Consider the following 27,283-nt stretch of genomic DNA (forward strand, 5'->3'; position numbering starts at 1 on the left):
CTGCCAGTGGAGTGCAGCTTTGCTCTTGTTGATAGGAGCCACACTACAAGCAGCACCACCATAAATAGTGATGGCTATTAGCACTTGTGCCCCTGGTTAAGTTCCTTTAGTAGTTTTCAGAAATAGTCTTCCTCACAACTAGTCTGCACACTAAACTGCACTATTCACAAATATGCTGAATAAAAAGCCCTGGTTAAAAGTGAAAAAAAAAAAAAAAACAGAACCCTACCATCATAGTGCCCTTAGCAAACTGCATACATTTAGAGATAATAAATCCCTATGGCATTATCTTTGTAGCAATTTCCTACAAATATAAATACAAATGTTTACCTTCAGCTATGCTGTACTACTAAAAAGTGCTGTGCAGGTGAAGTGTGTATGCTGCTGAGGTTTGAATACACTAGCATGGTACCAATGAATCCTGCGAAGTTTAGTGGGTTTTTATGTTGTTTTTTTTTTCAGTAATTTATCACTGTTTCTGCATTTTCTGTGTGTTTCTACCAAAAAAAACAAAAAAGCAAAAAAAATAATCCTTGTTTTCCTCGATTTATTTAGTTTTTACCAGTTTATTACAGGCACTGCTGTGTGCTGGTGGTGTAGTTCTGTTGTCCCATTACCTTACTTGGATAGAAGAAGTGACCCTCAGCAAAAGAGTTGTAGTAATTGGGTTGTTTTGGACATTTCTAGCTCTTTTGTAGTTCCAGACAAGCTCCGTGGGTTTACAGAGTGGTCCTAAAGTTACATTTTAGTCGAATTTGATCGAAAGTTTGCTTGTTTGTTTTGTTAATTTAACTGTGGAGGCTGCCCACTAAAGTCTGCCAGCCTGTCTTGTTTTCCGCCTTCCTTGACTAGTTTAGACCAGTTTATTCAAATATTCCTTAAGGAAGCTAGCACTTGTTCTCAATACTTCTCTACTAAGTATGAATATCCACTATACTGTTCTAGCATGTTGAGTGGTAGATCATCCTCCCAACAAACACAAATACATGTGAGAGATGCAAAGGCTGAACTCTCTCAACTCAGGGCTGGCATGACCAGACAGGAGGAGATGGCAACCACACACAAAACCAAACACATAAAACATACTCGGACACTCGAGGCTCTAATAAAAAACTTACCAAAACAACAGAGGCTCCCAAAGCAGACATCCAAAATCCACCACCTCAAAACAAAACACATGCAACACATAGTCAGACACACTGATGTCCCACTGACCAGGCTGAACAAGGAGAAGGTGACTGAGCTAGGATCCGCCACATACACACGCACTCAGGTCACTCCAAAGCAAGTACAAATATGACTCAGTCATTGTCTATGCTGGTGTGAATGACGCATCTTGCCCTCACCAAGAATGATACCACAATACAAAGACAAGATGATCAGCTTTAACAATTGCTGTCTGCCTGGGATGATATGTTGGATGGCTTACACCTGTCACCACTGGCTTTTAGGCAAGGCTCAAAAGACAAACCCACCTCCTTAGAAAACAAAATGGAAAAGCATCAGAGACCATACAGGTGCCTGCTATACAGCTGGTAGCATGTTACAGACCACCCTCCCAATCTCATGAACCCCACTCAGCCTTCCTGAAGACATTGGAGGATATGAATGTATCACGAAATACTATCATACTGGGAGACTTCAACTACCCAAACATAGATTGGGTACATTATTCTGCACTGGAACAACTAGTCACCTCTCCCACTAGGGAGATAATATACTAGACCTGATCATCACAAACATGGGAACAAAATGCTCCACGAAGTATACCCCTCACTAGTGAAATCACCCTGGATATACATATCCCACCTCCACCCCCAGCACAAAAGACCACAGTGAAAACTTCTTAAGACTGAGATGGTATCCTTTAAGTCCACTGTGCCAGTGGATACCACATCCCACAATGCCGAATCCTTCACAAATGCTTTCTATGGACATCTCCAAGAATGCATGGATCATGCAATCCCAAACAAATCCAAGTCCCTCTCCACCAAATGTAGCGTCCTGTCTGGTGGACCTCAGCCATAAACAAATTGTATAACAAAAAGACATCTCTGATCAACATTAGCAGAAATCATAAAAAATCCAAGGCAAACTTTGAGAGAAAAACACTAAAGATAACCACAAAGCCTTCTTCAGCAAACCCTCAGATATGCTCAGAGTTGGTTCACAACAACAAAAATACACTGAACCCACAGACATTGCTAACATTCTGGCTGACAGGTTCAGTGCAAATCCCAGCTGAATGTAATCTCCCTGTCATCTCAGATGTCCAAGTGAGAACCGCCCTAAACAAAGCAAAAACACAGCATCAATGGGACTGCTATTTAACCTTAGCCTATATGTACCTGAACAAGCAACAGTGGTCTCACTCCACAGGGGTGCTCTACAGACCCTGGAACTACCCCATAAGCCTAACTAGCCTGGTCTGCAAAGCTATGGAAAGAATCATTATGGAAATCATAAACAGAGACATAGGGCAAAGCAGTCCATACAGCATACCTTCAGGCATCATAGATAAGCTAAACAGCTTAAAAGTAAACCCTTATGTCACTAGATGGGTTGCAAACTGGCTAAAGGACAGAACCCATAAAGTTAAAATCGCTGGAGCAATGTCAGACTCATTTATTTCTCAGATGTTAAAGCAAACATGGAGATGACTGCAAACTAGGCGCCATAGTTGATACACCAGCAGACACACAAACTGGTGCACGGCGTAGTCACGGCCTTAAACTAAATGCCAAAAATGTATAGTCATCCCTTTGGAAAAACAAAGTACCCACAAATTATCACATAGACAGCAACCCACTGAATACGGAAAAGTAATCAGAGACCTAGGGACCTCATTTGACACCCACATTGCCAAAGTGGTTAGAAAAACATTCTACCTTGCACACCTCATCATGAAGGGATTTATATCCAGATCCAAGGATGTCATTGTACCCCTATATTCCTCCCTCATCAGACCCATGATTGAGTACAATGCCCCATTTGGTATGTACCTCACCCGGCATTTGCAACAGCTGGAGAGACCACAAAAGCACCTCACCAAAAGGATCAAGGGTCTCCAACATATGTCTTATTCTGCCAGACTAAAGAAACTTCAGCTCTATTCAGTAGCATACCGCCTGCTCAGAGGTGATCTCTGCCAAGGCCATGTCCAATCAGGATCTGATGGACATGCTCCACCTCAAAAAATCCAAATCCAGCAGGACCACGAGAGCTAAAGACTTAAACCTCGGCACAAGTATGAATAGGACATGCTGGAGGGATAGATTCATAACCCAGAGGCTTCCCATGCTTTGGAACAAGATCCTCACTGACTCTCTTCAAGAGAAATCTTGATGAGTGGATGGGAGATCATAAGTTCACATCTGTGTCACTGCTAGACAGGCACAGTAAACCTTCATTGTGTCACTACTAGACAGAGGCACAGTATTCTAGATTTATTCTGTACATTTTGTCACTATGGCTAGGCTTACAAATGCCCCAGGGCAGATAGCCTAGTACTATACTATGAAACTATGAAACTATGAAACTAAAGTGTATGTGAATATAATTATGATGCTGTTTTACTGATGGTGTGAATATGCCACTACCAGCATTCATGTAATTCAAGAGGTTTACCTCCACTATAAGTATCTGCACCTTTCATCTGATGATATGAATTATGGCACCTAAGAGGCAATTGTCCCCCTGTTCTAGCTCAGCCTTGTGATTTATGCATCAGTATGTCTCACTATGGAACAACCTACAACTACTTGAACATTGCTTTATGGAGTTGCAGTACCCAGTGGCCTTCAGGAGATGGGCATATCACTTGGCTAACTTCAGCTTAGCCAAGCTATGCAACAGGAGGAGGAAGATCCTCAGATGCCACCACTCAAAAAAACAATAATAATAATAAGCTGGAAACCAAGGCAAAATACTTAAACAGGAAGTCTAGAGATAACTACAAAGCCTTCTTCAGTTATAATAGGAATCTTAGGAACAACTCTCATCATTGCAATGAGTTGATATTTGATGAAACCACTGACTTAAACTCAGAGGCTATCATCAATATCCTTGCAGACACATTTATCTCAAAATTCTCCCCATACTTTTCATGTTTATCCCCTGCTGTGAAATCAGCAAACCACCACCCCCCCCTTTATCACCACAGAACAAGAAATCAGCATTTTTCCAAAACAAGGAACACTAGCTCAATGGGTCCAGACAATATTCCAGGCTGTTTTCAAGAGAGTATGACTCACTGCCGTATTGGATTAGTTATCCACCTATTTACACTAGGCCTGTCAACTGGCAATATTCCAGAAATCTTCAGAACAGCTATAGCTGTCCACCTCAACAAGGGCAGCCCAACCACTGACATCAGAAACTACTATTAGCCTCATAAACTACACATGAAAAGTAATGGAATGCATCATCAAAATAATGTATAAACTAAATGCTTAACCTGGCTCACTTCTTTGAAAGGGTCATAAAGTTGCTAGACAGCATTGCATGCACCACCTACCAGGACTTGATAAAGACCTTTGATACTATCCTGCATTCTGAAATCCCTGAAGAACTAAGTGAACCAAAAGTCAACCCCTGAATAACTCATTGGCTAACAAACTGGTTAACAGACAGAATTGATTCTATTAAGATAGGTGGTAGAATGGCATATTTTCTTCAAAAAGACAATGCCGGTGGCATCCCCCAAACGATATTTCTTGAACCATTACACTATGGCTTATATTTTACTTATGCCAATGTCTGAAAGGACCTGTATGTTCTACAACAGAGTATAATACAGATTTAAGGTGTACAAATCATGGACTAAAACTCTGTGGTAAAAAATGTAGTACTGTACTCCTTGCAAATGTGAATATCCCCGGAGTTATCATATAAATGACACTCCATTATAAAATAGAGAGTATCTTCAGAGATCTGGAACATGTTCCTGGATAATGAACTCTCCTTTGACCATCATGTATTAGATGTAGTTAGAAAACCTGTCTTCATAGCCTGGCCTAGTTAATCACCAAAGAAATATCCTTCAGGTCCAGTGAAGCGTTAGCCTCCCACCATGCTTCCTTTATTAAGCCTATAATGCAATATAATATTCCTTCATTGTGTATCTATCCAAGCAAATGGTTTAACTAGAAAAAAAACATTACTTCACAAAAAAATAGGTATGAGCACCTTAAGCTACACAGAACATTTAAATGTTCAGTCACTGTATTCTGTCTCTTACTGACTTAACTATGGTGAGCTCCGTTTGGCTTACAAAGTGGTGAATGATCATCTTAACCATCTACATGTTTGCAGAACTCAAAGAAATGTAGTCACCTGTCTGTGTGCTCCAAGAGTCCGAAGTTAAATGTATCCAATCAACCAAACTGAAAAAAAACACCACTGGATAAAGGAGTTCAGTGACACTCTAGTTCAAACAAGTAAAAATTTATTAGATCAACCAACTGACTGCTTAAGCACTTTCATCCATGAATCTTGGATGGCTTCAAATACTGCACAGAAGTCTAAGTTGTTATGCGGTTGATAGATGTGTGACATTCCTTAGCTATTATATGTGACATTCCTCAGCTACTACATGTGAATCAGTTAACAGTCTTTAAGGTCAGCATCTAATTTATTGTACTTCATTGCTAATGATTGATCACTTAATTACTGAGCCAAAAAAACAAGCTTCAGTGCAACCTACAGGAAACTGAAATCAGTCATGAATGTAATTATAAAGAGTAGCATGTTTCCTGCAATAAGAATTCTAAAATGCTCTACAGTTATATAAGCACTGTTCATGATTGTTATTCTGATATAGGTCCCCCTGGCACTTTAAATATTTCAATAGGGCTGCTAATTAATGTTTTTATTTCAAGCACTTTGCTAACCTGGTTACCAGCACCAGTTTTCTGGGCCCATCTTATCCTGCTATTGTGGACATCTTGGACTCATTGACTACTCAACATAACAGCCATCAGAGTTCCAATGGGTTACTTTTCCCTCATATTATTGAAAACGTGGTTGAGGCTTCCTTAACAAAAGAAAATATAACGGTGTCAGCAGGTCAGAAAAAAATACTTGGTGTATTATTTAAACAACTAGGCTCACATATAGTTGCCTGCTGACTCATTTTTGACTCAGTCTTGCAAAATGCATAGTCCATCTTCCTTGAAATTGAATAACATAATTCCAATTTATAGAAATGGGAGGTTTGTGTGCGTGTTTGTGGATAATTACCACCCAGTCAGTCTAACTTCCTTGTTCTGCAAATGTTTTGAAAGATGCCTTTTGAACTCGCCTAAGAGCAATCCCTGGCATAATCTTGTTTTGGATATCTATTAACATGATTTTGTAATCTCCAGAGAGCAGGTCATAGCCACACTCTCCAAGGCCAAAAACACAGCCTCTATGGGAGTGGACAACATCCCAGGCTGCCTATTAAATGGACTAAAACAGAAGTTAGTGGAACCACTGAGCATGTTCTCCAATCTCAGTCTAAGCACTGGCTTTGTTGCACCTGAGTGGAAAACAGCAACCATAATCCCCTTGTACAAAAGGGGTCCCTCAGCCGACCCCAGGAGCTATAGACCCATAAGCCTAACCAGGCTTATCTGCAAGGCCATGGAGAGAATCATCATGGGCCTTATCAACAAGGATATAGGTGACCTTCAAACCCTTGACCCGACCCAGCCAACTTCATTAAGGGCAGATCTTGCCTGCTAAACCTGGTGGATTTCTTCGAGAATGTCACCAATGACCTGGATGAAGGCAAATCAGTTCACACTGCCTATCTCAGCCTAGCCAAGGCTTTTGACACAATCCCTCACTCAGGCATCATTGAGAAACTCACCCAGCTGGGAATTAACCCTTACATCACCAGATGGGTTGGCAACTGTCTCACAAACAGAACACATACAGTCAAAATTGGGGATGCCAACTCTGCTAGCAGACCTGTTACCAGTGGTGTTCCACAGGGATCTGTGCTATGTTCCCTGCTGTTTGGTATCAATTTTTCAGAAGTCAAGGCAGAAACAGATGACCTATGGCTTACCAAGTTTGCTGATGTCTGCAGACTGGGTGCAATCATTGAATCCTCCAGAGATGCCAACATATTACAGATTGAGCATGCACAGACAAATGATTGGTGTCAAAGCCATGGACTTAAACTAAATGCAAAAAAATGCATTAGCATCCTCTTCAGCAAAGGAAAACCCCCTGCTAATTATAACATTAATAATACCCCCTAAGTTCAACCCAGTGGTGAGAGATTTGGAAGGTCTTCTATGTTGCACACTTCATAAGCAAGGTCATAACTCCCTTGTACTCAGCTCTCATCAGACCAATAATAGAGTACAATGCTCCCTTCTGTATGCACTGGAGAAACCCCAGATGTTTCTTACCAAGAAAGTTCAGGGCCTACAACACATGGCCTACACAAACAGACTATCACTTTACTCAGTATCATATAGACTGCTTAGGAGCAACTTGTGCCTGGCCTACAGAGCAGTCTCAGATCCTGTCTTGATGAAGCTGCTGCACACACGAAAATCCAATGGGACAAGATTCACTCACTCTAGGGATCTTAACCTAGCCTGTGATATTAATAGGACATGCTGGAGAGACAGATATGTCTCCCAGAGGTTGCCACTCCTCTGGAACAAACTCCCAAGTCATGTAAAATGGACCTCCTCAATGACCCTATTTAAGCATAACCTGGACAATTAGATGGGAAACCATAAATTTACACCAGGAGGTTCACCTTTGTCCTTCTTAGATAGAGGCAGCCAGTGCCGATCTTAGTTTTGCGCACAAACATAGACTTATAGCTTTGCTCATAAGGGAACAAGGGCATAACATGGCTAGGCTTGTAGAGGCCTTCGGGCCAAAAACTTAGTAACCTCCTATGATCCTATGATAAAAATCATTCTAAATCCACTTGTCTAATAAGGTTTTATTATCATGATAGCAGGGTGTTATTTTGGTATATTTAGAGCTCTCCAAAGCATTTGATAGCACACCACATTTAGGCATTATGGAATGCATGATGACACTTGAAATAAATAACTTTATTTTAAACTGGATTGACTCCTGGCTTTTTAAAAGGGAATTTATCATAAACATTGGCAGCCATTATTTGAATTAGGCTGATTTTCACTCAGGGGTTTGTTTTAGGTCCAGCAGTTTTCAGTACAGTATTTTCATTTCAACCTAAGCATAATATTGCTTGGATCGCCAAATACACAGACGATATCAAATTAGGATAAGTTATTGCTAATGACATTGATTATAATATAGAGAATTATGTGCTGACCACTAACAATAACCTGCTTTTTATGTGTTCGAGATATGGATGCCAAGAAATTCATTACTAGTTACAAAAAAAAAAAACAATTGCTTAGTGGTTTGCAGCTTTCAAATTGATAATGCACCAAGTGAGAGTTGTCAGAAAGACAGTGAAAGAGATTCTGTTATCTTAGAAAAAGTCAAGGAGACATTACTGGTACAGTCAATAGGCAAAAACGATTTTGTTTTTCATTCTGCCACTGTCGTTTGCTGTTCACTTTTGGCAGATTTAACTGTCTAGCATATTGATCTTAACAAGTAAAGCAGGGGGTGCTTGACATTTGGTAAGATGGGGTCTCACACTTTTGAAGAGCTTAACTGATTTCTCTTTTTCCAGATATCAGAGCTTAGTCACTAGGCTCCATGCGCTACATGTTTATCAGCTATCTTTCAAGTGTAGTAAAATGGCTGAAAAGGAATGGATTTAAAATCAGTTTTAGTAAATGCAATTTCATGACTTTTGGACTCATGAAAATTTCTCATGACATCTTATTAGGGAACACTTTTTTGGGAGTACTTCCTTATTTAAACTTCTTGACTTCCATATCAACCCCAAACTGAATTTTAAAGTCAGTGTTTCAGTGGTCAGATTCAACCCTTGAAAGTTTGTTGCAAATTTATAGTTATTTTCAGTCTAGACCTTCTGCTTTACTTACAAAATTATTTGTAACTTACATTAGGCTATTTAATGAGTCAAGTTGTGTGATTTGTGCCTATTCTAATGATAATTTAATTTTCTTTGAGGGAGTAAAAAGAACATTTACTACACATCGACGTCTTCAAAATTTGAACTATTCTGACAGAGATTAACACTTGGGCTTATTTAAAATATATTGCCACTTTATTAGAGGAATATTATGCTTATGGTTCAAAGTTTTATACAGTGAGGAGCAAAGAATTGTGCTGGGCTTGAAGCTAACTCATTCCAAATGATGATTTTGAGACAGTAATATTTGTTACCATGTTGATTTTTGCAGCACTGTAAGTAATTTCAAATTTACTTCACAACATTTCTCGTTCATGGAATTAACTCCAACTCTATGAATAATTTTAATGTGTCACTAGATTCTTGGATTGGCCATGTGGTATACTCTGCCATTCTGGAGTGTATGTTTTAACATGGTCTCTGGCCTGAACACAGGTATATCTTGAACATGAACCTTGAATTAATTTAAAACGATTGCGGTGGTATCCACAGAGAATTTTCTTCTCATTTCAGTACCCTTAAGATCGCTGCAGCTAGGATCAAGTATCTCAGCTGAGATCATTTTCAGTATTGAACCTGACTTTCAGTTTAAAAGCATAACCTTGCCTCTGAGTAATGAATGGCTCAAGAAAGTTCCATATTATGACATGACTGGATCTGATGCTCTTCATCAAAAATTTATTACGACTTGTGATAGCATCCTAACTTCACCCAAAAAACACGTCTCTCCACATTGGTATGTGTTTTATAACCTCCAGAAAATTGCCAGTGTCATCTCTGTCCCACAAACATACCTCTTGCTCTAGCCCTGCTTCCTTTTGACCTTTTGCCCTAATGTCTTCTGCTATCAAATTTTTAGAGAAGGCTTCAGCCACAGAGCTACAAAAACATATTGTCTTCTCACAAGCCACCACAATGGATTCAAGAAAGAGCCTGTCAATAATTACCAATTATTTGGCTGAACTCTGTTTGACTGACACAGTCCAGTGAATGCTGGAAACATCCAATGTGCAACATTCATTAACCCCTCACAGGTATCTGACCTTGTGCATCACTCCCCACTCATCAGTAAATGCTCTCTTTAGGACAGAAACTCCACTACATTAGCATGATTCTCTTACTACCTGATTGGCAGACTAGACTCTTTGAAATTGTCATGCAAAACACAGTCCTGTGGCTACCCAATATTTACTGGTGCTCCATAAGAGTCTGTACTTGGAAAATATCTCTTTTATAAATACTAATACACTAATAATTTCCAAGAAGACAATCAATTCTTACTTTATATTAATCATGCTGTCATCTGGTAATCCAGCACTTATAAAGAAAAAAATCTGTAAATCCCTTAACTCTATGCTGCCTCAGCTGAGTCAAGCCTGTGAAAATGAAAGACTTGAAGTCATCCTCGGTAAACAAATGCAATGTTTTTTTGGCATTCATGAATGCCTTAACTTATACAAAGACATCTGTATCCTTACAGGCCCTGATAGTGAACCAATGAAAACAGTAGAGTACATAGAATAACTTGGAGTTTGCTAGATTCATCACTCACTTTCTCCAGACATGCCTATATTGTTAGAAAAAAAATTACACAAATACTCTATAAATGCAAGAGCTTTTCCATCCTGTTTCTGAACAGACTGCCATTGCAAATGAATAACTTCCACCCACTCTCAAATTTACCCTACCCATCTGTGGTTCACTCTCAAGAAGTCTGAAAAAATGTAAACAATTCAGAATCACATCTGCCTCTTTCACCGTTTGAGCTGGCAAGATGCTCCATTACCACCCTGACATCAAACAGGCTGGCTGTCTGGTTTCCTATTATCCAAATTTTTCTCTTTTCATTAGAACAGTTCTGTAAAAAAAAAATCCTGTCATGGACTACTTCAAGACCTTATAGTCCTTACATTGACTCATTTCGGTCAAACAATACTTCAGGACTCTCAAATCTTCCAAGTCATCTGCAGTGGTACTTATGAATTGGCATTGCTCATTTATCTACACATTGACAGAGCTTTCTCTTAGTTCAACTCAGCAATCTAGAACCAACTCCTAAGCCCCCTTCATCAGCCCCCTACTCTTATTTCCTTCTTCAACCAGCATAAAGTGCTTATACAGAAATGAGTAGAATGCAGATGAAGCAGATTTGTAACCTAAATACCTATCTTATTGACTGTTTATAAAGTCATGGCAGCATTCCCTGCATCATATTTGTCATAAGTACTGAAATGCATTGTGTTAACTGCACAACCCCAGTCACTGGTTTCTGTAAGAAATCACTGATGGTACAATTTCTAAGTAATTACCAGCTGCACTCCCTTTGTTTCAGTAGATTGCTCCATTGTGGTGTTATACATATGTTCAAGGGCTGTGGGCATGGCACCCCGAAATGGAGGGTGCAGGTGGTTCACCCCTACAAAAGCACTTGCAGTTTAATTTTTTTTGCCATTCTATGCCTTGGATATTTCTATTCGGTGTTTTCATTCCTCAGTGTTCTGACATTTGAGGTTCTATAGTGGAAAGTAAATGAATGCAAGCATACAGACATAAATATATAAATAAAATGTCATGGAGTAAAGATAGCATTACATCATATAAGATTAAAGTATTATAAGTATATGTATGACAAGTGAAGAGACCAATACATCACTATTTTTCACCTGAGATATATACCCTATCATAGAATTCAGAGTAACAAGATACCAGAGTAATTGCCCTGTTCAAGCCTAAAAAGAACTCTAACACATAAATGTACCCTAGAAATGTTCCATTACACAGAAAAATCCATCAAAGCCAGCATAAAGGAGTATAGCACTTATGCAATCTGCTTATCTACTACCCATGAAACCAGAATTAGATGAAATTATTATGAAAAAATATTTTTATGGCAACCAGCTTTGTATTTGTTACATAATCAGAAAATGACCTACTGAAACATTTTCTGCTTAGATGTACAAATAAGCAGCTTACTGACTGAGAAATGTAACTTTTGCAAAGTTAAGACATTGATGTTTTCTGTAAATTAAGCAGGGGATCTTCCTTTGCATGTAGTTGTAGGAGCCAGATAAAAGTTGTAATAAACTGCCTTCAAGTTAGATGGCTGTAATAGAAACATCTACAGTCATTCAAGATAAGGTTATGTAAATTATATTTGAACAGTCTGCACTGATATTTAAACATCAGATGGTTGGTAAAACTGATTAGAACCTGCCTGAAACTATCAAGACACAAGCGATGTTTGACAGCACACATAACCAGTCTTGGGGGGTGGGGGACTCTATTGCCTATGATGTTTGTGACCAAATGACTTTCTCACATTAAGGGGCTAATACCTACAAAAAAAAAGTTGTCATTTGAGATGAATGACAGCGCACTTAACCAATCATAGGGAGAATGTACTGCTCATGATATTTATGGTGAAATGACTTTTTCATATAAACAGTCTAATACCCACAAACAGGAACTTGTCATTCAAGACACAGGCGGTGTGTTTGACAGCTGAATTAGGAGAATCTACTGCTTAAGATATTATCAATCATTAGGAAAATCTACTGATTGTGATATGTGTGACAAAGTGACATTTTTCCCCATAAAGGGGATAATACCCACAAAAAGGAACTATGAAAAGCCATATTATGTATTTTGCATCATGACTATTACAGTTCACATTACAAGTAAATACGTTTGCTTTTATTATATAGGTTCATTGTCTTAGCACAATATAACGCTGTGATATATATTTTACATAGAAACCAGAATGCTTTACCTGTCCTGTGTGCTTGTTGACTATGTGGAAAATTGTGTTACTCTTGGGTTCCCATGTGAGTCCTTCATCCAGTCCTTTACCACGTATTTTGTTGATGTATATCTTCAACAAATTTAATTTTAATGGTTGCTCAATGAAAATGACATAATTTTCTGACATTGCTGGAATAAAGATTGAGAAATGTATGTCAAATTATATTTTTGCATTTGTTTTATGCACTTCTGCATTTGCATATATATATATATATATATATATATGTGTGTGTGTGTGTGTGTGTGTGTGTGTGTGTGTGTGTGTGTACTGTTCATAAAAGTATATCGCTAGATATATATATTAAATAAATATGATTAAGTTGTAAGACCAAAGATAACATAATATGATATTTTGTACAGGGAGGGGATAGTATGGCTGTTAATGAGGTTCTGAAACATGCGAGTGAGAACTATTATAGTGAACAAGTGCAGCACTGTAATGTGAGCAGAGTGCAAAAGGTATTTGTGCATATTTATCCATTTGAATATGACATAGATGCCTACACTCTACTGTAAAGTAAGGCATGTATTTACAAAAGTACTATGTTTTTCTATGTTTAAATACAGGTGAGAAACAATGTACTAAGACAGCATTGCCAAGTGAGAGCAATTTACCTGCAGACATCGTAATGTGAATAAATGATAACTCTTGTAAATTCAAATATTATAAATCTACAATACAACATTCCTTCTTAGTTACCACTTATATCGTGGGTGAAATTATTGTATTTAAAAATGTCAGTATGCTATTCATCCAAAACACTTTTGAAGGTGAGAATGCCTGGTATAGCATTTGAATGACTGTGATTATAACTTACACCATTCCCCCTTGCTGTTGATAAAAATATGATTCTTCTTTAATCATAGCAGTTGCAAATAACATAGATTGCTTTGAGTTTGATAATACTAATTGCCAAATATCTGTGAAGAAATTAAATACATTTTTGACAGAGGAAGAATTGTTAACTACCATAGAGACTTTGGATGTCAAGGCTGAAAAGAATTTTGAGAGTGCTATATATCAAGCTGAAGAACAAGAGTCTGCACCCACAGATGTGAAGTGAGCAGTTGGGGTCCTCAGATATGAAGCAAGTCTTCCTAGACAGATTTTTTTCAAGAAATACAGAGAATTAACTGCAAACTGGATGATTATATTTAGTGGTCCATGAAAAGATAAGAATTGGATCTTGAAAGCCATGTTATCCCAGCATTCATATACTATTGTGAAAATGCAGAAAGACAGCTGATTTGGAAATATAATATGCAGATTTAGAAGCAAAAATCAAGATTTGGAGGACTGGCTTGAAAGATATGAAGAAAATGTGAGATTTAAAAAATCTTACACTTATTAGAAGTTAGATGGACTGACTGGATAAATTGTGTTTACAAGCTTCTGTCTGTGTGATGAGGGCTGAAAAAGTTTGCAATAAAGCTAGAAAGATGTGACATTGTATTTGACTTGGGATCACTGATTGGTGACAGATAGCCAAGATATGCATTACTGATTTGAGGCATTTAATAGGACAGAGGGTTTAGTCTCTGAATTTTGGAGACCTAGAAATGTGTTGAAAATGGAAGGAAAGAAGTTCTTCACAGAACAACACTTTTCACCTTCTGCAAGAAGGAAAACATTGCTATTCATAACAATTAACATATGCCTACAAGATTAGGGGCTCAAAGTTCCAACTTTTGAACATTTCATACTGCAGAGTATTTTCAGCAGAGGTTATGATTTATATTATGATACAGACAGCTAAATCAAAGGTCCAGCCTTAAAGGTGTTCAGGGACAAGAAATGTCTGTGACTCCCAAAGACAAGACTAGTGCTAAGATAATGTCAGCAGTGGAATATTTTGTAGAATTTTAAGGGAATATTAAGATAAGAGAAAAAAGTATCCTTCACAAGACAGAAAGGGTCTACCAGAATAGTTTCAAAAGAAGTCCAAAGGACATGGCCAAATAAGGTGTTAATTAGATGAAAAAGTTACCTTTTTTTGGGGGGGGGTTCCTTTTCTATCAGAGACAAGCTGTTAATCTGAGAGACTCTGTATTTGGTGTGAGTAAAAGTTTAGCCACTCACCAAAGAATGTAAACTTTAGTGTTGTGAACTGCAAAAAGAATAATGTTAGGCAAAAATATTTTTATTCCATTGTTTTATTTTTTTATGTTGACATATTAAATAAAACAGGATTATTATAGCATAAATTTGAAGCATGTTTGAGACAGTATACAGTGATTAAACAAGCAAGCTGGTATGGATATTCAGTTAACAAGTGCAGCACAAGGGCAACATTGTAGTATGTTTTTATGTATTTGTTGACCAGGTAAACCAATTGGGCAAATTGCCTCTTTCTAGGGGTGACGTGGGAGCACTGTTTGGTTAAGTGGCTTGCTCAGAGTGACACAATCACACAGCAGGCAAATGAAGGTGGAAGGATTCAACCTGCACCATTCACACAGGAAGTAGCTCATTAACCAGTAAGAGCTCCAAGTTCTCTACTTTAGCTGGCAGACATATTCCCATTAATGGACGGAACAGGTGCTAGACAAAATTAAATTAATATGTTGTTATAAAGATTTAAGAGAGATATTACATCATATTTTAAGGAACTATGGAAATAAACTCAGGAAGACAGAGTAGCGGTTTACCTTAAATAGCTGATCAGTGGTTGAACAGATATATAACAATTAAGGGATACTTGTTAACAATGTTACTAAACAGGGGAGAAAAGCTTAATTTACTGGATTTGTGCCAAGTTGAAAACGTTAAGAGCACGGCTACTAAATGGCCCAGTAACTCCTTTATTTTTACTGGGGAAAATGATCCATTGGTTTTGCAATAAAATAAAACAGTCCAGCTTCTTGGAGTTGAGATCAGTTATGATGGAAACTAAGCAGTGAGAATGCCTGTGCCAGTTTCTTAAACATTAAAGCAGAGCTACTAAGCAATGAGAAAATGGCATGTATAATAATGTAAGAAATGCCGTTTGCAGTGAGCACTAATAATTTTAAAATTATGTTCAAGGGGCAGGAGAGTGACCTGGAAAATTATAAGTTGAAAAAGAAAAGTTGTTTCAACCCCCCTTTAAATCCAGTGGTGCAAGCTTTTGAAAAGGCATGTGAAAGTGACATCTATAAGGAATTTAACAATTTTGGATGGAAAAAATGTCATGATTTAACTAAGGATGAACTAATTTTGGTGAACCAACTCAGAACTGACAATTCAGTCAGAATTATGAACCCTGATAAGGGCAGCGGGGTAGTTTTCTTTAACAGTACAGATTATAGCAACCAACTCATTATGGCATTCTCAGACACTGATAAATACCAGGTTTCATTGAAGAATAAGGTATTTTTGGCACACAAAAGGTGCAATTATTTATGGATGATTCCCTATTTGACAATGTGATCTCAGAGGAACTATATAACTTTTTGAAAACAGAACATCCCCTAATGCCCACAGCTTTTGGTATTCCAAAAGTGCACAAATCTATCCAACAGCTTCCATTTAGGATTGTTATATCAGCTCGTAACAGCTCTACCTATTCTTTGTGTACTTTTGTGGACAGAATCCTGAAAGATTTGGTGGCTTCTGTTGATTACCTGTTAATTGACTCTTGGGATTTTTTTGTCTCAGATTAATGAAAGATGGTACTCTGACAACTGTATCTTTTCCACTATTGACGTAGTGGACCTATTTGCCTCTATTCCCCATAGGGAAGGGTTAGATCTATTTTTCAATGCCATCAGGGAACTAACTAGATTGAGTGATTCTATGATTAACTTTCTTATGGTGGTCATGGAGTACATTCTCACAAGTAACCACTTCACATTTGAAGGGGAATATTACAGGCAGGTCCAAGGTGTGGCAATGGGGGCAACATGTGCCCCCATTTACGCCAACTTGGTCCTGTATTCTTGGGAAAAGAAGTATGTGTTTACCAGTGTCTACACACAATACTGGTTCACATATTGTCATTTTTTGCACAACGATTTTATTCTTTGGAAAGATTACCAAGTAGACCTTGAGGGGTTCTCAGTATTTATCAACTAATCGTGCACATATTTCAAATTTACATCACACCATTCAGATGAAACTATCAACTACCTGGATGTGACCATTTATAAAGATAGGATTAATAAAACCTTTCTTTCAAAAATGCATAGAAAAGAAACCTCCAATAGCTATTTGGACTTCCAAAGTTGTCATCCCCCACACATCAAGAGAAACATTTTCAAAGGACAGTTCATGAGAGCTGCAAGAATGTGCTCTAATAAAGAGGCTTTCTTAAGTGAAGTTGAAGGCATCACTGATATATTCAAAGCCAGGGGTTACACTAATAAAATTTTGGAAAGGACCACAAAGGTAATAGTCAAAGGGTGGGGGACTAAATATTAACCACTGCTTTAGAGTGGTGAGACAATTTCTAACAACAAACAAACAGGAGGAGGTGGATATAACACCAGCATGGTCATTCCATATGGAGATGGGGAAAGAACCCTTAAGGATGTCATTAGGAGAAATTGAAACATTTTTGGGGGTAATTTGGAAATTTTTAACATCATAGGACAAGAACCAAGGTTTGTGTATAAAACAGGCAGAAATATAAAATATCTTATGGAACATGTAACTGTACCAAGACCAATGTTAATTAAGGGTACAATCAAGTGTGGTCACTGCAACCAATGCCCCTATATCCTTGACAGTGACGTGGTACATTTAAAAGGAAAAAGCAGGGGGTTAGTTTACAAAGAGGCAATTGCAATTCAAAAGGTATTATTTATATTTCCATCTGTCAAACATGTAACAATTTTTATGTAGGTAAGATAGAGAGGAAATTTAGATCCAGAATATATGAACATTTGTATGCTATTGTCAAAGGTAACACCAAGATAGCATTATACAGACACACACTCACTTGTGAAGGGGAAACAAAATTCAAATTTGGAATTTTGGAAGTGATTCTACACAGTATAAAGGGCGGTTGGTGGGAACTCCAAATTGATTTAAGAGAATTTTACTGGATTACAAGATTTCATGCAGTTGTTGAACCAGGACTCAATGACTATGTATTCTTGTTACCTGTGTTAAAAAGAAAAGCCCTTGATTTCTAATATATATATAGTTCTTATATTTATAATATATTTTTTATTGTTTTAAATAAATAATTTATTATGTTCTTCCCAAGCTTCAGGATTGTGAACTTTAAACATATTTTTTATTAAGTGTTTAAAAGTAGGAATTTTAACAGTGTCAGTGTGTTTTTATTGTGTATAAAGGCTTTAAGGAGCTTTTTGATGTTCCTTTAACAATTGAACATTCAATTACTGATTATAGTTAATTGTTGATTGATTTATTGTATAAAAAGGAGGTGACTTCATTATACAAATTAGTTCTGAAGAAGTCCCAGAGTGTTATACAAGGGATGAAAGCATTAAATGTTTGTGAAGGCATAAAGACTTTGTAACGTGGTATACTGTGTGGAGCTTATGGTGTTGTTTATGCAAATTGGGCACTTGCTTCAATGTATGATAATGTCTTTGAACATTAATAAGATATCATTCCCCATAACAAGACAGAGAATAATAATGTATATTATTTACAGAGCAGACAATTGGAACTGTTTCTCCAGTAAACACATCTTAGGAAGTGAAACCTTAAAAGTGGCATAACAAGCTACTGAGATAATTTGTTTGGAGCCTTTTCTATCTGTTGTACTAAGAGCACCAGAGCAGAGTCATTTCTTCTAGCATCAAGGTAGGTTTCATTAGAAGAAGGCCTGAAAGGTAAGGAAGGGCAGTTTGTCACCTTTAAGGACTATTATAGAGTAGAAATAATTATCTTCAATGTTTATCTGCCATCAGGGAAGGATTAGCAGGAATTAATAAAATAATGCGTGAAATGATTGCACTCCAGTGAAGGGTTACCCTGTATATGGAGACTGGAATATAGTATGTGAGGTAGATGAAGTGGAAACTGATTCCAAGACTTTAGGAATCACATTTATTTCAAAATATTTCCAAATGTTTGCTCATTCACTGTGGAACTTGTAGATACAGCTTGTCTGTGGGCAGCTTAAGGGTGTTATACCTATTACACCAGTGAGTCGACAACTACTGTAGGTTAAATACATTTTATGTGACATACACTAACACAACTGTGAGCATTAATTAAAAGGAATTCTTAGATAGATAAACACTGGAGATTTCTCACCTATTTGCCATAGGATCAGTCCAGGCAATTTGGTATAGGAGTATTTCAGAAAATGCCAGTTCAATCTCTGTATGCCTAGAGTATGTTGGAGTGTCTGGGCAAATTAAGAGTTGCTGTGAGTCAGGATAATGCAGTATGCAAGTATGCAATGGTATAATGCTACAGAAAGCTTACAACAGTATGAAGAATGTATGGAGGTACTATAGAATTTACCTGCAGATGATAAAGCTACAAATAAAAGAGAAATAGAAATGGTTAAGAATGAGCTAATCAGTACTATATCTAGAAAGTTGATATTTTCTGATTTTATGAAGAAAACACAGATGTAAGAGAACCATTCCTATTAAACTGGAGCAACAGTGAGGCTAATAACTGAAAATAAGAAGGGAAAGACTGATGTGGAAATGGGATTCCACTAAAATACTACAAGAATTTAGGAGACTTTTTGACCAATTATGCAGTTTGCACCAACCTAACCAAGTTCAAAATTTTGATTTGCGACTAGCGTGGAATAGCTTCATAGATTGAACCAACTTAAACCTCATCAGCTTACTCTCAAGAGAGCTTGAGAGCTAACTTTCCAATATCACAAGAGTAGTCAAGTGCTGTGGAAGATCCTTTGTGGAGGGAGAATCCTAATGGACTTTTGGAAGCTTTATCAAGAGGGGGCATTATCAGCCTAGGTCTAACTGATGAATTTGATATTGACTACAGGTGATATCCTTTGCTTATGGAAGGAAGCAGTGGTGGTAGTAACGAAGGAAGAATCTGTTTTTGCCATCTTACAAATTTATCTTCCTTTTGACCATGATTATAAGGTTGCTATGATTGTTGTGGCACTGTATATAGTGGACCGGATGCTGTAATTGATGGGCCTGCACCAGTGTGGGATTGTGTGTGAATGGTACATATGCAATAAAACAATTAAGACCATGTCACTGATGCAACATAATCCCTAACACTGAGAAAGTTTTTGAAAGGGTAGGATGGAGATATCTGAGAAAGGTATTGACAATTTTTAGCTTCCTCAAGGAGTTCATTACAATTAGCTTTGCAGTATGCAAAGGCATGGATGCAAAAATGAAAATTAGTTTGAAACTGTTAGAGAAATTTAAATTAATCTGGGGCATGAGACAGTCTTGTCCAATGTCCCACCTTCTCTTTGCCTTATTTATTTATCTTTTAACTGGGGTATTGTGAACATCTGAATATCTTAGTTAAAAGGATATGATATAGATGCAAAACTCTTTATACACAGATAATGACCTGATATTTTTAATAAATCCTGAAAGTGTTATTCAGAGATTATTTGATTTGTTAGAGATCTGAGAATTATTTTGAATTCTAAAATAAAAATGAGTAAAGCCAGAGCTACATGAAAAAAACTTTAGACCATTGGCAAGGTTAGTGGGACAGTTCCCTTTTCTGTAGATATTTGATAATTTGAGATATTTATGAATTTGGTTACCCAAAGCAATGGACCAGACTGTAACCGAGACATATGGCAATATTATTAAGAAAAAACAAACAACCTTAAAAAAATATATATTGGTTACTTTAAATATGGACCACAAATTATAGGCATTGGATATGTTTAGTCTGTCTCTTCCATTATATGTAGTACAGGCCTTCTATTAACCTCACTGCAAAACATTTTTAGAAGTGATAAAAACCTGCAGTTAGACTTTACATAGGAATATAAACCATCTAGGTTGGCAGTGGATAATGATCTTTTGAGTGGGCTACAGCAGAGTAAGACACAGGCATAGGAGTGTCACTTTGGAAAGTTTGTGAAATGTAAAAATTAGGTCCACCCTTAAGGATAGGCAAACTAGGGAACCACCTAAGCCAATCTGTGCAGTTGTAGAATGCCTTTTTGCTCATCTTTGTAGTTTTTGGAAAGGCAATCTCAAAGGACACATTAAACTCAGTCACTCAGACCTCTTGCCAACATTGCTTCTAAAGTATCTTTTGTTCTAAATCCTACTCCCTACGAACTTTTCCTCCCATGGCAGATCATCAACAGTCTGCCCTGACAATGGCATCATGCATCCATAAATTGCATTTGTATACTAAACTATACAACTTGAGGACAGACCTACATTGATACATGCTCTGTAATCATTTTTTAAATAATGAACATGTGGCAGTGGTGGGCTATATGGGATATACTGGTCACAACTGGAGAAGGTGCTGTCACCCCTGATGGTCCATTTTAAGTTGTTTTACTGCATGTAATCTTAAAATCAATTGGGCAGAAAATAACTAAATAACATGTGGTTTTATCAATTAGTACTTTATTATAACCCATAAAGAAAAATATAGCAAAGCTAGACTTTCCACTGTGTGATACCTTGAACCTCTTGTATCAGAGGCAACATGGGATATATGCAAATTACCCTTTAAGGATATCAGGTGTTTCAGCTATATAGAAATTCTGAATGTCCATGACTTTTTCTTTTACTTTTAAGTCTATTTATGGACAACTTCAGGCCAATAACTATAAATGACTTTTTTCTATCCTTCAGACAGATTTTGCATGATGAAATAATTGATAATCATATGTCTGCAAAATTAGGTCGGAAGATACCCCTTGAATCTTTTCGAACAATGTGGTAATGGAACTTGAGTCAACAGCTTAAAATGGTTTGCACAGCTTATTATTTTGTTCCACTAAGATTTAAATGCCATTGAACTTCCAGAATCAGCCTTAGTCATAGGCAAACTACATGGCCACCTTTGGTACCATTCTAGACAAGGGTCCTTTTTCAGTTAATTATTTTAATTATTTATTAAATCAAGAAGTTAGCAATCCAATAAACTGCTCTGTAATGCAATTTGTCTAATATGGTGATTCATAATAAGCTGTACCAGGCAAATGCAATGAAGGGCAGTGCACAAAATGTGTAAGTGTACAAAGCTACTTACCAACATATACTTAACACATTTCAGTACAAGAAAATATGGTCAGTGTACAAGCAAGGCAGCTTCACATTGTGTAGATTGTTGAAACAGGTAAGATGAGCTTGAATGTCTGAGTGTGTATGGGATGCTATTTGGTGCGTGTCATTTGATACTTGTGCATGTGTTGGTGTGCATGTATGCACATCTATTTATGTGCATCTGTGCGAGTGTGTGTGAGTATGTCTCTTTGTTTGTACAGATGGTATACATGAGGTACCAGAGAGAGAGCTGTGATATGTCATGCAGTTAACCTCTGCCTGATATATCCTGTGGCTGATTTGCATGGGGAGAGTGTGGCTGCAGAGTGTGCATGTATGTCTGTCTGTCCATTTCTGTGTGTCCCTATGCGTGTCTATGCAGGTGTTTGAGTGTCTGTGCAGGGTGTATCAGGACGTTTCTGTATGTGGTCATGAGAGAATAAGGCGCTGCTCTGACTAGCTTCCCTTGTCTGATAGCAGCTGTGGTAAGTACTGTATGCATATCCTGTTGTGTCTGTGTATATCTGTGTGTGTACACATCCTATCTGGTTCTAATATTTGAACATGTATATGTGTCTCTTTTGAAGGCCAGGTGTTTGTGTGTGGCCTGCACAGTCTCTGCACTAGTCTTGGAAAAGTGCTCAACTGAGCTGTTCACACTACAAAGTTGTACAATTTCAAGGCATGCAAATTTCCTGTTAAGTAGAGGTACTTCTTCAGGGAATATGCATGTCTATGAATTGGCCAAAAGGAGTAGGGCAGTTCAACTCTGCTTATCTGTGTTAATAATGAATGCCACATCCCTTGATCTTTTTTTGTACTTAATATCAGCATAGCTAGGGTGGGGCGAGAGGAGAAACTGCCGTGGGGTGCAAAGTGTTGAGGCGGTGATCAGCTGATCCTGATCTCTAATGTAATACCAGCTTTTAAAGATGGCATTGCATTTCTGGTCAAACCTGTGTGTGGTTTAAACTGTAGCTACAGTTTAAAAGTAAAAAGAAAAAAAAAAATTCATTTTTTTAATTAAAATCTGAGCGATGTTGTGCTTGGTATTGGCAGGGTATAAACTACAACAGCAGTTTATTAGACAGTAGAGCTCAGTGCAGGCAGGGTATAAACTATAGCAATTGTTTGCTACATTTGTATCAAGCAGTTTTCTGGAGTTTATAACAAGAAGTTATTACAATTGAAATTTTTAACATTATGGAGGGGTTGAGAGCAGGGCACAGAAATGGTACACTGAATAGCTAGGCAGGAGGAAGGGGAAGCATGTTGTACTGTTCTTTTTTTTTTTTTTTTTTTTTTGCTGTTCAATGGAAGGGGTTGCTGATCTGTAGTAAGTCAATTGCAAGCTGTTTAATACTGTAAAGCTCTTTTTGTTTTCTGTTCACATGAAGAGCTGAGGGGGTTGGGTGGTGGTTCATGGTACCAGCAGTGAGTAAATGTTAAAGCCATTACTGCATTAAAATATTGCAAAAAAAAAAGCTTTAAAATACCTTATATAGCATCGATAACTTAGACCTAGTAGCCTCCAGAACCCTATCTTAATTCACTTATTTCCTTCACAACTTAGTGCATTTTTGCACAATTACAATGCATTGAACAAATAGAAAAAAAAGCTGATTTTTCAATAACAAGAAGTTATTATAATTGAAATTTTTAACATTATGGAGGGGTTGAGAGCAGGGCACAGAAATGGTACACTGAATAGCTAGGCAGGAGGAAGGGGAAGCATGTTGTACTGTTCTTTTTTTTTTTTTTTTTTTTTTTTTGCTGTTCAATGGAAGGGGTTGCTGATCTGTAGTAAGTCAATTGCAAGCTGTTTAATACTGTAAAGCTCTTTTTGTTTTCTGTTCACATGAAGAGCTGAGGGGGTTGGGTGGTGGTTCATGGTACCAGCAGTGAGTAAATGTTAAAGCCATTACTGCATTAAAATATTGCAAAAAAAAAAAGCTTTAAAATACCTTATATAGCATCGATAACTTAGACCTAGTAGCCTCCAGAACCCTATCTTAATTCACTTATTTCCTTCACAACTTAGTGCATTTTTGCACAATTACAGTGCATTGAACAAATAGAAAAAAAAGCTGATTCGAAAAACAGTGTGAAAAAGCACAAAAGCAAAAAACAAGTGCAAACCCAAAAGGGAAACCAGCAAAATACAAAAGCACTTGTGAAACAGTGTATCCAGTACAAAATAAACAATTTATTAAAAGCCCAGCAAAAAAATTAAGCTTTAACTGAATCACTGCATTTTTGTTTCAAGACTTCTTCAGATAAAATTCCACATAAAATTGTTACCTTTATATATCAAAAAACTCTACCTATCAATTATACACCATCCAATAATAGTCAAACACTCATTAAAACTAATCAGATTTAAAAAATAATCATAGTACTTCTTCTGTATAAATATGCTATAAATAAATAAATGCTGCATCCTCTATACGAAATGAAAACATTGTAAATTTATAAATGTTCAACATTAATTCATATAAAAATTTTCACATATAAAAAATGTTATATTAAGTAAATTAAAAACTTAAAACTTTTCTGCATTTAAAACAGCAAAACATTAATCTTTCTTTTCTTCCCATCTAGTGGCTGAAGCACAAAAATACAGGTAGACATAAATAGAAAAAATATAGTACAGAAATCGTATCCTGCACCAAATAATTCACAATCTAGTTGCTCTCGTTTATAACACTGAACTTGTATTTAAATTCTCATTAAGTCCTGGGCTTCTGTTAGCTTCCAGGATTAATTGCCAGTACAATTCACAATACTCAATTTTCTTCTCCCAAGAACCCCCTTAAAATCAAAAGGAACTACTTCTAGCACAAAAAAACTTATATTTTGCATTGTGACAACCTTTCAAATGGTTATATAAACTGCTTTTCTCATTGTTAGTTTTTATATCATAATGATGCTCATATATTCTTCTCCTTAAGGTTCTTTTTGTTTTACCAATACAGAATGCATTACAGCATTCACACTTAATGTGTGAAAAATAACTTAGACCAAGTAGCCCCCAGACTCCTGTCTTAATTCAGTTATTTCCTTCACAACTACTATAGTGCATTCTTTCACAATTACAGTGTACTGAATGAATAGAGAAAAAAAGCTGATTAAAAAAACAAAGTGTAAAAAAAGAAAAAGTGATCTTCCTCTGTATAGGTATGTCTGGGTAGTGTGGGAATGCCAAAATGGCTGTGGGGGGTAGGGCACTGAGAGTGCTGCAGGGGAGGAGCCAGTTGGCAAGTCAGGGAGTTCATTCAACTCCATGTCACCTAAGGTTGACCTAGGTCCCTTATGTGGGGCATAATGTAGAAGAAAAGCTTTAGGCATATTTCTGATGTCAAGATCAGAATTAGTGTAAAAGCTCATCTGTTCTGAAATATGTTTATCAACAGGCAGGTGCAAGGGGTTGTACTTGTACTCCCCATGGATTTTGACTTGAGTTACATCTGTGATTTGTTGAAATTGGAAAATGTACTGGAAAAAACGTACGTTTTTTCCATTTCAACTTGCATCTCCCCCGCCTGACTAACTTAATAGTTCAGTCTGCTCAGGTTTCGCAGCTCACAAAGGTAGGTGCACATATTGGCAGTTAAAACCATTATGTTTGTGTGACATTGCCTCTCTTTTTCTTAGTTACTACTCTATGATCTGCTGACCAGACTGACATGAAATCAGTCCTCCCTCCACTCCTCACTCGAGACGCTCACTTTGAAGAAAAAGAAAAAAAAATCTGTTTCAGTAAAGTCCATTTATTGCTGTCAATGCCATGGTGCTGGTGATACATTAAATATATTATTACTGTCTTCTTGCAGCCTATGCAGTTTACTTATTTATTTTATCTATTTTTTTTGCAGTTTGTTAACCAGGCGGGAAATGCACTGGGTGAGGATCTAAGACATCTTTTAACATTAAGGAAATAGCATTTCAAGACTTTTTGGTGGCATCTAATGTATACACAGGCAGAAAAAAAGAAGTTATGTCTTACCATAATGTTCCATCTGTGTTGTTGATCTTCATTCATTCATTACTGATGGATTATTGGTTCCGTCCTCTGAACCGAGCTGGCCTTATACCAAGCTCGCGTCAGCCAAAAACTCTCAAGCCAAGATCCTACCCACAATGCTCTGCTGCCTGTTACCTCAGATCGAGTTTGCAAGTTGATATAGACAAAAGTAGAGGCTACCTCTGGTCATAACAAACCTACAAGAATGGAAAAAGGAGCATATGAAATCCACCAGAAACGTCCGGTGGGGGAGGGAGGGTTTTGAGTAATGAATGAAAAAGATCAGCAACACAGATGGAACGTTATGGTAAGACATAACTTCTTTATCTGATGTTGTTAATCTTCATTCATTCCTTACTGATGGGACAGAGTCCCCAGCTACCTGTATCCCTGGGTGTCCTTCATGGAAGGACATTCCTAAGCACCATGGAACCAAAAGAAGCTCTTCCTCCGGAGGCCAAATCCAATTTGTAATGAAGGATAAAAGTATGGGGATTGGCCCAAGTCACAGCTGAGCAAATGTCCTTCTGAAGTTGCCATTGACCTTGTAGAATGGACTTTCACATTGTGAGGCAGGGTGATGTTGTTCTTGTTATAGATTAATGTAATGCAGTTTCTCAACCATGACGATAATGTAACTTTAGAAACAGGATGACCTAGTCTTGGTCCAGAAAAAGCCAGAAATAGTTGCTCCAATTTACAGGTAGATTTTGTTCAGATGAAATAAAAATGGATTTTCCTGTGAACATCTAGGGAGTTCAGGCAATACTCTCCCTTGTTAGAATGATTAGAAAACAATACTGGGAGGTCAAGAGACTGGTTGATAGACTGCTCTGACACCACTTTTGGTAAAAAGGAAGAATTAGTTCTCAGTGAGACTCTATCCTTATGGAAAACAAGGTAGGGCCATTTGATGCATAAGGCTTGAAGTTCTGACAGATGTCTGGCCAATGTGATAGCAACCAGAAACAAAGTTTTCCGAGAGGTACTTTAAATCACATGACAATGCAGGTTCAAAGGGGGGTGCTGTTAGAGCTTGCAGAACCAAAGCCAAGTCCCAAGGTTGTACTGGTTCTCTAAAGGGAGGTTTTAGGTGAAAAACACCTTTCATGAAAGTCTTACAGAGTCTGTGTGACATGAGTGAAGAGTCCTGGAAGCCAATGTGGAAATTAGAAATGACAGCTAAATAAACACGAATTGTAGAGGCTGATAGCCCAGATTGAAAGAGATCTGATAAGTAATCTAATACC

The 27,283-nt window shown here is 37.4% G+C and overlaps 1 protein-coding gene across 5 annotated transcripts in view; it reads right to left on the bottom strand.

The window, feature by feature from the left end:
- Positions 1–27,283, bottom strand: part of BCO2 (beta-carotene oxygenase 2) — a 701,930-nt gene that overhangs the window by 238,830 nt on the left and 435,817 nt on the right. For all 5 annotated transcript variants that reach the window (XM_044081057.1, XM_044081056.1, XM_044081053.1 and 2 more), the window contains one exon: positions 12,822–12,982. In XM_044081057.1, coding sequence (XP_043936992.1) covers positions 12,822–12,982 — 161 coding nt within the window. The remainder of the gene's footprint in view (positions 1–12,821; positions 12,983–27,283) is intronic.

Source organism: Protopterus annectens, chromosome 8.part0 (genome assembly GCF_019279795.1).
Source record: "Protopterus annectens isolate FY-2018-M chromosome 8.part0, PAN1.0, whole genome shotgun sequence".
Classification (NCBI taxonomy): domain Eukaryota; kingdom Metazoa; phylum Chordata; order Ceratodontiformes; family Protopteridae; genus Protopterus; species Protopterus annectens.